This window comes from Pinus tabuliformis, chromosome 3_2 (genome assembly GCF_031772625.1).
Source record: "Pinus tabuliformis cultivar Carrire ecotype Pingquan chromosome 3_2, CPIR1, whole genome shotgun sequence".
Lineage (NCBI taxonomy): Eukaryota > Viridiplantae > Streptophyta > Pinopsida > Pinales > Pinaceae > Pinus > Pinus tabuliformis.
This window is the reverse complement of record NC_142302.1, coordinates 209,694,609-209,709,309: the sequence shown is the minus strand read 5'-3', so window position 1 is coordinate 209,709,309 and position 14,701 is coordinate 209,694,609. Positions and strand designations below refer to the sequence as shown.

The window sequence follows — 14,701 nt, the reverse complement described above, 5'->3', positions numbered from 1 at the left end:
AACTCGCAATTATTGGTACCACTAAGATAGATGAGATAGCATAGCATCGTTGAAAAGAAAAATCCTTGATATGATAGCTTAGACTATATTAGAGTAAAGCGAATAATGTAGGTGTGCCATTAACAAAACAAAAGACCAAGTAATTTCGACATGTTCAGAAAAGAAACCATATATGACACAGTTAACCAAAAGAAGTAAAGATTACAATGAATATCAGGGCATCTTGCCTTCAAGGGAGTGTTTACTAAATTCTCAGGATTAAACATGTGGTCAGAGCTCAAACAGAAATATATCAGGAATAAGCCTGGGCCATGAGATTGAAAATCTATAGACATCTACTCCCATCACAGACTTTAGATCAATATCCTCCTTCAAAACCCACATGAAATTTTGCATCAGGTTGATACCCAAATCATCTAGGAGTTTAACTATTGATACACTAGTATGAAAACAACAATAATGGGGTTGGACATGCACATAAAGCTTGAGGATGGCTTACAAGTAGCCACTGCATATAGGTTGTCCTAGTGACATTTACTGTTCTTAGATTTGCAGATAATAATACCTTGTAATGACGGTATTGATCAACAACTACATCTGCATTACCTCCATCCACAGTAATCCCTGAAAATACAGTAAAAACAAACAATAGCTACTTCCAGCCTTGGCCTTCAAATTCCCAAAGTAAAGTAAGGAACTGAGTAGAATGCAAATGAAGGGATGAATGAAGATATGTGATGAAACAGACCTTCCCTTCCCTGTTGAGTTTACCAAGGCCATTCTCAGGGCGAGGACCTGTGAGAGTACCATTACACTGCTTATCCAACAACCCCATTGCTCTTATTTCTCCCTCTATGTAAACAGATAGGGTTATTCAGAGTTAGTGATACTCAAATCCTAGCAACCAAAATGGGAGATACCGCTTACTTGAAATTTAATAGCATCATGATGGAGGGTTACGAAACCTTATCACTTCTATTGATTCTGAAATTGCCCACTAGGTCAACTGAAACTCTCGCCCCTGCCTCTGCCATTAGCCCTGCTGCATCCTCTGTCACTGCCTGTCTTAATGAAATTAGCCATGCCACTCGCTCTACTAAATCTCTGTTTGTCACTAGTAGTGCTTAAAGAAGGGTTTTTGCTGGAACCGAGTAAACAGCTCCAAGTCCTGAGTAAAGAAGGTCTCAGAATCTGTTGCCTGATAGTCTCCACCTCTCACAGAAAAAAAACATACCAAATAGATGACAATGGACAAGACAACCACATAGATAATGAAGAAATAGATTGAATTCGGCGGGAGGATGAGTACAATGTTGGATTTTTTGATGCCAAGGCCAGTTAACCAGCGGCAAGTGACTTTACGCTCTACCATAGTTGGCGAAATGTGGTGGTTTCCCCAGTGGCAGAGTCGATGAGGGCTATGCGGCCATTGTAGCGAAGCAAGGAGACGTAGGTGGGGAGATCCAGGAATTCGTCTTGGGAAAATCCATTGGTTTTCGATTGCTGTAATAAGTTTGGTTGGAGCTGCAATATCCGATGCGTACATCGATCTCGACCTTTGCTTCATATATTAAATTTAATATTTTAAAAATTAAAAATAGATTTTGAAAATTTTTAAATATAATTTTTTTTTTCCTATTGATTTGTATAAAGTGATTAATTTTATAAAATTATAAATAATAATTGTTATATATATATATATATATATATATATATATATATATATATATATATAGATATATATATAACCTATTTCTATTATAATAATACACATATTAATATCGATATTTACTTTCATGTCATTTCTAGCTGTTATATTTTAGCGGTTGAGTCATGGATTCCTGTCTATTTAATGTGCTAATTCGCCGAAGATTCTTCACAAAAAAATTGATATGGATCACAGAAGTCTCAGTTCAATAATCAATATTTACTATTTATCAAATTTCAATAATTCAAATCTCAATAATTATGAATAACTTCAATGATTATGAATATTTTATTTTTACTTATGAAAAAGTTTTTGGAAGTTTTTATTTAAAGTATTTGATGAAAAATAAACATAGAATGCTTGATGAGATATTCAAAGTACTTTCCAGGTGTTGTTCAGTTCAATATAATTGTTAAGTTCAATATAAATGAGTGAAGTGTCCAATCAAAGTAGTTTCAATCAATTGTTGCCACTAAATCACCATTAAACCAAATATTAATAATAATTTACTCTCATGATATATATGATATTATATTATACAGTTTAAGTGAGCTTATGGTTAAAAGCATGTGTTTCCTCTTGAGAGATTAGAAAATCAAAACTAGAAAAAGTAGAGTATGTATGCCTTCTTAAACTTAGCACCAATAAAAGTGAGTCCCTTGTCCCACAAACAAAAAAAATCTCCCTTAACTTTCAATTACTTTTTACATTAAAAAAACATCAGTTACTTTAATTGCAAAACCCCAAATTAGGGTTATATTTTATTTCATATTTACTCAGTGGCACTTTTTCTTATGCTTCCTGCCACCCCAACTACTTTCATGGTAGACATCATTTCTGGAAGGACGTTTTAGTCCTAAATCACAACTACTTTCATGGTAGACATGATTTCTGGAAGGACGCTTTAGTCCTAAATCATTTGATTTATAGAAAAAAATGAGGCGCGTGGATGAGTGGGTCATCCATTGTGTGGAGAGTCACGTTGCCCGTCCTTCCACGAAAATTGATATGGTTGACAATTATAAGATTAAAATTTGAGAATTCCAAGAACCCTAAACTTATCTGTCCACGTGATTAATACTTGACCCAGCCTCTTCATCGTCATTTTTATTTCTGAAATTCCCAACAACGACACCTCTGCGCCCCACTCTGTTACCTTTCATTTTTTACTCGTCAAGATCAAACCCTATCTCTGTCTCTCGCCATGGAAGTATATGCTCCTCGCTATCTTCTTTCCCCTCGTCAACCCCTCTTCTTCCTTATCCTGGCTGCCTGCTGGGCCTCTCTAATTCGCTGCTCGTTATGCTTCGACGCGCAATATGAGTATTGCTTAAATGCTAGGAATTGTGGGATCATGAATATAACGTATCCTTTTGGCGCAGGAAAGCGTGGATGCGGTCACCCTGCCTTTCAAATCAACTGTATGCAGAACGCAACTCCAGTTATCGAAATTCATGGCCGGAGTTACACAATACTGAGGAGGTACTCTGCTCTTGGGTTCCTTATTGTCAGGGGATAGAACTGCAATTTTTTCAATCGTCCCTTTAATAATCTTCAGATACAGTTATCAGAACATGGAAACGCCTCCTGCTACATTACGGGTAAAGAGAACCGGACCCTAGATGTGTACAAGTGCATTCGATTCCAAGAACCGGACCCTTTTCAAGATGCATTCGATTCCACAGGAGGGCGGCTCTGGAAATGTAATGCTACGGTCTATTACGATTTCTACAACTCAGGGTATTCGATTCGGGGATGTTCTACGGAACAAGTAGAAGTTGAAGTCGGAAGAGCAGAATGCGTTTCCAATGATACACAGAGAGACAAAGTCGCTTCAGCGTCCAGTGAACGGTTTTAATCCAACGATTGACAATACTATAATCGTCTAACACATCATCTAACGGCACAGACGAATGACAGGTAAATTTTAGGGAAGTTTACTTCAGAGGGAAACGCCTTACGGCGTCATAAATATTTTATATGACATCTATTGTCACTTTTATGATGAAAAAGGAAAATAATAATAAAAATAGTTTAAAAAGATATGTTCCGGCTTTTCATCTTTCATTGCAGTAAATAAGGAAGGGAAAATTCGGACTCGTAAAATTTATGTGAATAGAAGGGCACCCGTCTGATCAGATGTAATGGAAAAAGGACAATAGTGTACCACTTCCCTAGGTACAAGTTTTGACCGGTTCCAGGCCCCCCCCCCCGTTAGTTATATGCAATTCTAAATCATATATACAAGTTTTGCAATCCACAAGTCTGACAAGGTTGACTTAGAATTATGTGAGTCGATATCGTACGTACAAGTTTTGCAGTCCATTAAGTATAACAAGGCAAGGTTGTGTTGTGGATGATAAAAGCCTTAAGAATATATGGGTAATAAAAAAAATTATTTTATATTGATGGTCACTGAATGTTTAAATATTTCTTACCAATTATGGTAGAAAAGGAAAATAGAAACAAGGAACTAATTGCTTTTTGTAAAGAAAAAATTGTTCGATAAAATGATAACTTTGGTTTTTTCTTTTTTTATAACGACGTTGTGATTTAAAAAATACCCTGCTACCGCATCAAGATCAAGATTTAGGATGGGCCATTTGGGATATTTTTTCGTCTTTTATAATGACTGATTGAAAAAAAGCCCTGCTTCAGCATCAAATTCTAGGATCACCGATTTCGGATGATTCATAATCTGATATAACTGTCACAAAATTTGGTTTAACAATAAGAAAGAGTTGACAGAGTGGGTCTCACACCTGTTATATCTATGTGACTCTCCAAATCCGAATCCCAGATAGTTTTGATTTTATCAAGTATGACGAGGTTGAGTTGCAAACAAGTAGAGAGTGCTAAGAATAAATTACTAATCAAATAAAGAACCAATATCATTTAAGCTGGTGTCTTACGATGCATGTCTGTCAACGTATGCTTTTGTTTTCTCGAGGCAAAAATCATCTCAACCATGTTGTAATTGCAGAGTGTTGATTTTACCCTTGAGGAACCATAAGAAACACTTGACGCCCAAATGCCTCATCCTGGAATTAATTGATAGGCATGGAAAAAAGCCTGCAAACCCTTTGCAAAGGCTCCAATCCTCTATACAATCTGTAGCAACATCTAGATTAAGTGTATAAGAACTCCGTGTGACTAAATCCCTGTAAGACAACAAAAGGAAATTTTATACAAAATATGTAGCATATTTTATATTCTGTTTTTAATAACATTTATTTTATTTATTAATTCCAGCAACAAGTATCCAAATGATTGATTAACCTATTTTTAGCAATTAAAACTTCTTGATAATATTTTCCAAAAAATAACCGACACAAACAAAAGGTTCTTGTCAGATGCCAATATCTACAGGCTACCGCAACTTTTCTTTTGTTTGCTCCGTATCTCTTTAACGGTCTCTTCACATTAAGTGGAGATGAAACCCCTGCACCTGATGCAGCATTATTCTAAATTGCCATAACTAGACAGAACATATGCGAAGATACCTTCAATTTAATCTGAACTAAGGGATTATACCTGTATACAAGTCCTCCATCAATCCATTCCTTTCTAAATGGCCTTTCTGTGCGAGAAAAGGACATTCATTCCTCAATGCTCAAGGTTTAGGGTTTATGCTAACAAACAAACTGCCTCGCTGGACTAAAGGATCAAATAAAAAATTTCTTTCGTAAATAGAAACTACCCACATTCCACTTGAAAGGAACAGATTACTTGTTAGACGTGGCAACCTGTGATAGACAGATTTCGTGACCGTTAGCTATATACGAAAGAAATATGGTATTGTATCATGCTGGAGTCTTGCTTTTGTCTGCTTGTGGCATTGCAAGTTCAGAAAAGGCTGGACTATCCACTCCAACTCCCATAGCATGCAACCCATTGTCAACATATGCGACTGTGCCAGTTATTGCAGAGGCTAATGGTGAAGCTAAAAATGCTGCAGCGTTCCCAATTTCATCTGTAAAACAAGTTGCAACATAATATACATGAGATAAGCTAAGCCTGTTTTCTCAATATGAGATAAAGATCTAATCTCCCTGCATGATCACGCAGTATGCCTTCAACAAGATCCCATAAAAGAAGAATTAAAAAATGATAGAATTGCATTACCGGCTAGCAAATCCTTTTGCAAGGGAGCATTTGCCATTGAGTATTCAATTATGGTATCTATAAATCCAATGGCCTTTGCAGCTCTGCTTCTCAAGGGGCCTGCAAAACATATAAAAGAGTATAAAGTAGGTAAGAGATAAAGACCCATTTAAATATATGCACAGTGACACTGAACTCACAATCATGATTGAGAATTTCAAAGGTGTCCATTGTGTTATTCCTGAAACTACCTGCTGAAATTGTATTCACTCTTATGTTGTAGCGTCTTCCAGCTTCAAAAGCAAGCACCTAAAGATTTAGAAAATTTATCAGTTGAAACCCTCCACATGGATCAGATTTGTACCCATTTTATGTTTTGTAAAATTGCTACAGAACTCCAGTGCTAATTCCTATATAATTATAATATTGAATTTAGTTGGTAACTACGAAAGAGCTACCTTTAAGAGAAAATAGAGAAAAGAAAATAATGATATTACCCTAGTGTCACTTTCCAGAGCAGCTTTTGCAGAACTCATTCCGCCACCGTATCTGCGAGCATTCATATATGTGTTTGTACATTCAGGGGAGTTATAAGAATGTTAAAGAAGCAATTTACCCTGTAATCAGTGGGCAAGTAATGAATTCAATTACAACTTACCCTGGAATGATCCTTTCTGATGCAATATATGTGAGAGATATAGTTGACCCACCTGCATCACAAAGCAAGGCAAATCCAGTTCAGCATACCTCTCTTTTCAAGCACCATTCTTTTTCATGGCAAACAAGTTTGTGAATTCAAGATGCCTCTGCATCTAAAACATCCAATTTACCTTTTATGTAGTGGTATCAACAATTTCATATGCATGATGAAGACTTCTTAAACAAACTAGAAGGTTTTGAGTTTTCCAATCAAGATGAAGTTATGAAACTCACCGGGATTCATTATAGGCAGAAAGTGTTTTAGCAATGACACAAAGGAATAACTCGAAGCTGAAACAGCTGCAAGGTAGCCCTTTCTTGATGTCTCCAGAAGAGGTTTACTGACCTGTCAGAAGCCCACCTTCATTAACAACACAACAAAAGACAAGCAAGACAATCACATACAAGAAATGATGAAACAAAAACATCATCATGATTTTCATATTTATAGAAAGTCAATGTACCTCCGAACCATTTGCAAGTGAGTGCACAAGTATATCAATGCTTCCAAAGTCTTGTTTTACAGACTCTGCAACTTCCTATGAATTGTTTAGATTGGAAAATTAGCCCTCCTATATAATGGCTTAATCCCTATGTCATGCAAAATGGTGTGCATAGACTATTTTCCAATATCATAAAAATAAAGGCAAAACGCAATGTCTATCCTAATTTATGACCAAATGCATATGGAAATAACTATAGCATAAGGTATTTAAACAACAGTAATTACCTGAACGGTCCAATTTGAGGTTCCCGCATACCTTTTGTTTGTTTTTACCTGTAGTGGAACAGAATAACTTAATTAGAGTCACAAATTCTAGATCAGAGAAACTAGATTTGGACATATGTTTAAAAAATACTAGGAGCATAAGATGGCCTTCATCCTTTGTATGCACCGCAAACCCCCATCCTCCACCCCCCCCCCCGCCCGCCCCTCCGGCCCTGAACCCCACTGGCCCAGGTCCTTGACAAACATCAATTTCTCCTAATATCCAAATCTGACAAGAAGATACCTAGATTGAGAATTGTCTGCTTAATATATTACTCTGTACCAAGCTCAGCAAATCCACAAATCAGGAAGAAGAAAAAAATCTAATTATGGTTCTGATATGATTATGATATTTACGTCTTCAGGAACATCCTCGAGAGTATCATAAATAGCATCCAAGGGATAAATCTTAGAGATCTCCATCATAGAACCATTTGGCAGCCTGCACTTTGAAAATTGTACCTCTAGTTATTCCAAATCAATCACTGATTCAATTTATAAACAAACTGAGACTTTTGCTTTAACATACATCAATCAAAAATGCCTTGCAAACTAATAAATATGTTTAAGAGTCCTTACACACGTGATTCATCAAACTTGCCTCGTTTCAAGCTGATTTCAAATATGTTCAGGGCCTGGCAACCAAGAAGGTAGATCATACGAATTTTAGCAGTTTTTCAAATAACAAAAGAAAAGACAGATTTAAACGTAAGTATGGCAACTGAGAAAACCCATGTTCATAGCAGCAAGGTTTCTATCATAAATATAATATATATAATTAGTTTTAAAGACAATCTTTCATTTTTTAATAACTAAAAAACTGAAAAGAAATACAGTCCCAAACTTATTCTCACGAACCGGAACCCAAGTGCCAACAAGAATTTCTGCACCAGCAGTGGCAAGGGACTTTGCTATGGCCCAACCATATCCATTGTCATCTGCTATTCCAGCAATAAATGCTCTTTTTCCTGGCAGAAAAAGAAAGAAACTTGATTATCAATTTATATAGAAAAATTCCAAACTTTGAATCATTGATTTTGAATATAGAGAGAAAATTTTAACAGCATTGATTTTGAACATAAGGAGAAAATTTTAACAAACCCACACCTACTCTCACACTGTAATTTTTTTCAATAAGAAAATATCTGGCGGTACAGCCTGCATTTCATCATGAACTTTGAGAAGGCCCCATGTTTAGGCTTAGATCTGTTAATATATGAAAAATAACAGAGGCATTGACGTCCTTTCTCTGTGAGCCTTGGAACATCCCATGGAGCTATGTACATAACTGTAGGCATAAATGCCAAGAATCCACGAACAATACTATTTATATCAGATTCCCTTCTATGCAGCATCACAAGCAAAGTTCAAGTTGAATCCTTCCTTATTAAATTTCCAGTATCTCCAGGGAGACAAAAGCATGATTCTAAGAGGGCTAAAAACATGAGGCAAGGAGCTTGGAAAGAAAATTTTGTTTCATTACCATCCCAGAAAGTTTGTTCAAAAGTCAATAAGGGGTTGTACCAGGCGACTCTTGAAATAGGTCTACAGGATGAATCCTCCCATTTGGGTAGGTATTGTTTAAGACCACCTAGAATTTCAAGCAAAGGAGGTAAAGGTGTTTCTGGGGCATGCACAAGATAAAGCCCTAAAAGAGACTCAGCAAAGGAAGAAGAAATCCCTTGATGGGTCATTAGAACAGAAAAATGCCCCACAGGGTATCTAAAATGATTGTGCTGTGTATTAATATCCGAGGTCTCATAAGTCTCTCAAAAGAACTTTCTATTGTCAGGCTGGTGGAGATACACAGGCCTGATGTTCTTCTACTGCAAGCAACTATGGGTGAAAGTTGCAAGGTTATTCTGGAGAGAGGGACGTTGTCAAAGGAGTGGGATTTTAGGTCTTTAGATGCTATTGGTAATTATAGGGTTTATTTACAGGATAGAGCCAGTCAGTTTCTTTACTGAACCCTTCTGTTATTGCTTCAGGTGTCTGCACTAAGCTCCAGTATAAAGAATCGGGGTAGACATTCTCATTAATAAACTGTTTTTATCCATATGAGAGGCAGGTTTATTGGGATTCCCTTTTCGATCTACCATGTGTAAATCATAGTATTCAAAACCAGCCAAACCACCCAGTTCAATAGCCTCTGTGACCAAACCAGCCAATAAACCCAGTTCATCTCCTTGCAGGCCTAGGGTTTGCATCAAACCGGTCATAAACAGGCCGGTTTATGATGGAACTGGCCGGTTTTTCCATAAACCACCCAGTTCATTACCAGCACGGCTGCGGACCCCATGCACAGCGGTTTTGGGCATGCTCGAGTGGTTTTGAGCGAAACTAGTGGTTGGCAGCCCCTCCAAGATTTTAAAAGCATGTCTCCCCTCCTATGTTGCAACTTGCAGGAAATGCCTAAAAATGTGGGGTACTGGTACCGGGGACAGCCCAAAATGCCGAAACGGAGCCAAAACACAGTTGGCCATACCGTACGGCGTCTTGCGATTTCAAAACGCCATATGGTACGGCCAACAGCGTTTCAGCCCTGTTTCAGCTGCTACAAGCTGCGTTTCGGGCAGTAGAAAGGCGAATTTTTTTTTTTTACCTTTTTTGGCCAGCTCAAGGGGTGAAGAAAGGCATGGGCCCTTCTAACACCCAAATGTCCAGATTTAGAGCTCTCTTTCTGCTCTTTATATTTGTGCCAGTGGTGGTGCAAGTACAACTGGAAGTACCAGTAGAGTCGCTTCTTCTATTGAACAAGCATCTTGTTCTATCTTTGTTGATGAGGTTGAGTTTTATTATTAATGATATGTTAATGTAGACATAATTGTCTTTAGCTCATGTTTTATTTCAGTTTTAGCACATATAGCCTCACATACAAAGGCTAATTTTGGAGCCTTAGATGTAAAGCCTCATCTATAAAGCCTAATTTGGATATTTGCATCATGTAATTGTAACAAATAAAATATGTATAAATAATGTAAAATAATAATGTAATTAGGCTGAAGAGGCATGTCTAAATGAGACATGACTCTTCATGAAGAGACACTTGCCTGATATATAAGCAAGCCACTCGTTCTCATTTGAAAATCAGTGATTCTTATTCTTATTCATATTTAATATATATTATTTGTATCCTCATGGATATCTTGATATTCCAAGTCTTTTGGAGTAATTAATTTATGGAAGGAACTTTGTTCGCTTCATTTGGTATCAGAGCAGTTCGGTCCTCTAGGTTGCTTAACCGGTGCACAGAGCTCCAGGTCCTTGGCTATCGAAATTCGTCAACCTTGTTGCCGTACAATTGAATCATTTTGCTCAGAATTTGGGAGTTTCTCCTTTTCTCTGTTTTCCTAGGCCTTTGGCCATAAACAAACAAACAAACAAAAAAATTTAAATAAATAAATAAAAAATTAACCAGAAAAAAATATAAGTAAATAAATTAAAAAAAAAAAAAAAGAAGAAAAAAACAGTAAAAGAAAAACCAAAACGGATACAAAATCTCATACCAAGTATATTTAAAACTTTTACGTGGAGAAGCCCGTGGTTTTAAAAACAACCCATGGTAATTGCCCATGGTATTTTAAAAAGTTAAGGAAAAAAAAACAAGCAGACAAAAGGAATACGTTTTACTTTTTACGTGGAGAACATTTTAACAGAGGTTTTAAAAACAACCCATGGTAATAGCCCATGGTATTTTAACATCGAGACCATGTCATATGAAAAGACGTGACCTTTATATTTATTAAGTGGGTGACATTAAAAATTTATCAAGGGAGTAATTAAGTATATAAAAAAGAGGACCAATTTATTATTAAAAAAAAAAAGAAGTGAAACTATTATTATTATAAGATAATAAAGTTATTTTGAAAAGGGGTCTTAATATAAAGAAATACATACATATATAGAGGGCAACAATATAAAGGAGTATTTTTTTAATAAAAGGGTATTCAAGTTTTAACAATCCACATTAAAGGAGAATATTTGAAAAATATATATAAAAGAAATAAGTGTTATTTTACAATAAAAATAGCTCCAGTTAACATATTGTTGACATAAAAACATCAAGGAAAAAATGGAGACTAGTAATGAAAGGTTTCTTGAAACCCATAGTACATATGTTTACACACTATTTAAGATCAAAGGATCACTCGCAGGAAGAGACATCATAATCTCTATCAGTCCTACTGAAAGAAGTAATTATGTTAGTCCTAAATGTGCTAATCAATTGGTGATTCCTGAATCAAATATAGTTGAGACAAATATTTTTGGCAAAGAATACGATATAAGCAATCTACACTTAAATATTGGAGATTATATTTTTACCTCACAATTCACTGTGAAAACCTTAAGTTTTAACGATAGTGACATTGTTTTGGGATCACCATGGATGAAAACTCTAGGGTCCTTTATTCTAAATACTAAGAAAAAGTTTTTAACATTTTCTTACAAGAAGAAGAAAATAACACTCCAAGATGTTACACTGAAACCTAATTCAGTAACATATTTCAAAAGTAATTTCTCAAGAAGGTAAAAAAATATTACAAAATATGCAAAATGAAATTGACAAAATCACTATTGACAAAAATGAAGAAGTTTCTCGACTTAAAAACCATAGTGAAAAATTATTGACGCAAATTAAGAAACTTAAGAAGGATAAGAAGTCATTAGAAAACAAGGTACAACAATTTATCAAGAAAGAAGTATCAAATGTAGGAATTCAAGTTGATGACAAAACAACAAATACCGATCCAGTGAATATGACAACTCAAGAAGACAAGTCAGTTGAAGAAACGACACACGTAGATGTTGCAATTCAGACAATGAACATCCCAAGTGAATGTTCCATAACCATCTCAACAACATCTTTGCCAGAAGAAAATATAAAAATTGGCACATGCCCAGTAAGGAGAAATCAAACCAAAAAAGTTCCATATCGGCATCCGAATCATGAGAACAGACGAATCAACCATGCTACATATTTGAACCAATCAGAACCGAAACAACAAACTGATGTTCCGGATAATAGTGATGTAATCTCAATCCAGTCTTATGCTAACAAGTCGTTACAAAATTCCAGTGATCAGAATGCTATACAGAAGATTAATTTAGGATGGTCTGATCCCTTCTCAGTGCGACAATTTTGTTTGTCACTAAGAAGATCATATCAACTTGTATTGACGAGGATGACTATTCCAAGAGAGAAAGACGTTCGAAGCCGAAAAAGAGATCAAGCCTTTTTTCATCGACAAGCTTTGAGGACAAAGCTTTTTGAGGAAGGAGGCAATGTAACAAATAAAATATATATAAATAATGTAAAATAATGTAAATGATAATAAGCATAAATAATTATTAGTTAACTAGTAATTACGCTGAAGAGGCATGTCTAAATGAGACATGACTCTTCATGAAGAGACACTTGCCTGATATATAAGCAAGCCTCTCGTTCTCATTTGTAAATCATTCATTCTTATTCTTATTTATATTTAATATATATTATTTGTATCCTCGTGGATATCTTGATATTCCAAGTCTTTTGAAGTAATTAATTTATGGAAGGAACTTTGTTCGCTTCAGTGATCATCTGTTGGAGTTAATATAAATTTGGATTTGTTTCTAAAATATCATTTATATGTCTCATTCTTTCTTTTCTTGGAAAATAATGTGTTACTTAATACATATACATATGACGTTTCGACCGCGTTTCCATTTTTCGAGGTCACATTTCAAGTCGTCCCTGTTTCAGAAACTTCTAGACATTTCGGTGTTTCATGCAACTTAGCTCCCCTCTCATTTGCCTCACACATCTCATTTGGAGTTTTTGTGAGCTTGGAGAGTGTTGAGTTTTGCTGGAATAGTGGAACAGCAGAGAGTTTGAGCTTTGTTTGTCATCTTGGAGCTACATTGGAGTTGTCTAGTGGAGTCAACATCTTCAAGAGAAGGCCAAGGCAGCTAGTTTGCATTTCCAAGTAAGGATTTTCACTTGAAAAAATCCATACTCCATTGTTGTCCATATATTTAATTTTTTTCGTGTTCTTTTAAATTTGAATTGTTAGTTTACAGGTCTTAAATTTCAACATGTTTGTAGCAGTGTTGCAAACATCCCGATTTTATTGCAATAAAATTCCAAAATCGTGATTTTTTGGCTTAGCCGATTTTTACCGATATTTTGGTGGTATCTTAATATTGTCAATGTTTGCCAATTTTTCCGATATTTTCCCGATTTTTACAATATTTTAGTTTTCTAGACCCTTGCCGATTTTATTCCAATGTCGATAGTTGCAACATTGGTTTGTAGGCTAAATCTGCCCCATTTTTTCCAAATTTTAAAATTTATCTTAGATTTTCCATTTTACTTTGGTGCATTTTTTTTAATTTGCAGATTTATTTCCTTTGCAAATTTCAAATATTTCATTAGCCACCATGCCCCCAAAATCCAAAGACATTGCATGGGCTCATTGTGATATGATTGATGGCAAAATGATCAAATATTGCCAAAAATATGTTGTAGAAGGGGGTATTTATAGGTTGAAACAACACTCGGTTGGCATAAGAGGCCATGTAAAGACATGTAAAGCATCGAAGGAAGTGATAGGCAATATTAGGGCAGAATACCTTCCGAAGTTTGAGATGTTTGAGGAGAATAAGGCTAGGGATAAGGTTATCCAAGAAGAAATCGCAAGAAAGAATGTAATTTTAGAAGCCATGAGAGCTGGTGGGTATGAACATTTTGAGATTCAAGACCCCTCTTCTATCCCTGCCACCAATGTCCATGACCCCTTCAACTACGTTCCTCCTGCTCTTGGGTATTATAATCAAGGCCAATAATCTAAAGGAAAAAAGAGGATGAACATCAAGAGTTATTTCTCAACTTCCCCTGTCACTACCTTTGCCAATGCCACTTCCTCCCAACCAAGTCTAACTCAACCAACTTTGTGTAATCATTGGAAAAAGAAATGCAAAGAAGTTGATTTTCAATACATTCCTAGATGGTGGTATGATGCAGATAACCCCTTTATTGATGCCTTCTCACCTTATTACCAAGCTATGTGGGACTATGTTATATTTGCAAGAAAGGGTTTCAAATGCCCTAGAGTGCATGACTTGAGTGGAACTCTTTTGCAAAAAGAGAATTTTTGCATAAACGAATATTTGACCGAGTATAGAGAGTCATGGGCCAAAATAGGTTGTTCCATCATGTCAAATGGATGGACCGATAAAAAGAACCACACTATCATTAATTTCCTTATTCCTTGCCCTCAAGGAACCATGTTTTTTAAATTAGTTGAGGCATCTGATAGGGTGAAGGATTCAAACCTTATATTTGAGCTTTTGGATGAGATGATTAAGGCAATGGGGGAGGAGAATGTTGTGCAGGTCATCACAGATATGCCTCAAACTATGTTCTTGCTGGAATGACACTA

The 14,701-nt window shown here is 35.9% G+C and overlaps 1 protein-coding gene across 1 annotated transcript in view; it reads right to left on the bottom strand.

Moving 5' to 3' along the window:
* Positions 1-4,990: 4,990 nt before the first annotated feature.
* LOC149180487 (enoyl-[acyl-carrier-protein] reductase [NADH] 1, chloroplastic-like) overlaps positions 4,991-14,701 on the bottom strand; it is a 65,617-nt gene continuing 55,906 nt past the window's right edge. The window contains exons 3-13 of the mRNA XM_089416138.1: positions 8,139-8,248; positions 7,860-7,915; positions 7,638-7,722; positions 7,242-7,289; positions 6,976-7,050; positions 6,746-6,857; positions 6,471-6,522; positions 6,310-6,361; positions 6,064-6,121; positions 5,834-5,932; positions 4,991-5,681 (exon numbers count right to left, since the gene is read on the bottom strand). Coding sequence (XP_089272264.1) covers positions 5,512-5,681; positions 5,834-5,932; positions 6,064-6,121; positions 6,310-6,361; positions 6,471-6,522; positions 6,746-6,857; positions 6,976-7,050; positions 7,242-7,289; positions 7,638-7,722; positions 7,860-7,915; positions 8,139-8,248 — 917 coding nt within the window. The 3' untranslated portion in view covers positions 4,991-5,511. The remainder of the gene's footprint in view (positions 5,682-5,833; positions 5,933-6,063; positions 6,122-6,309; positions 6,362-6,470; positions 6,523-6,745; positions 6,858-6,975; positions 7,051-7,241; positions 7,290-7,637; positions 7,723-7,859; positions 7,916-8,138; positions 8,249-14,701) is intronic.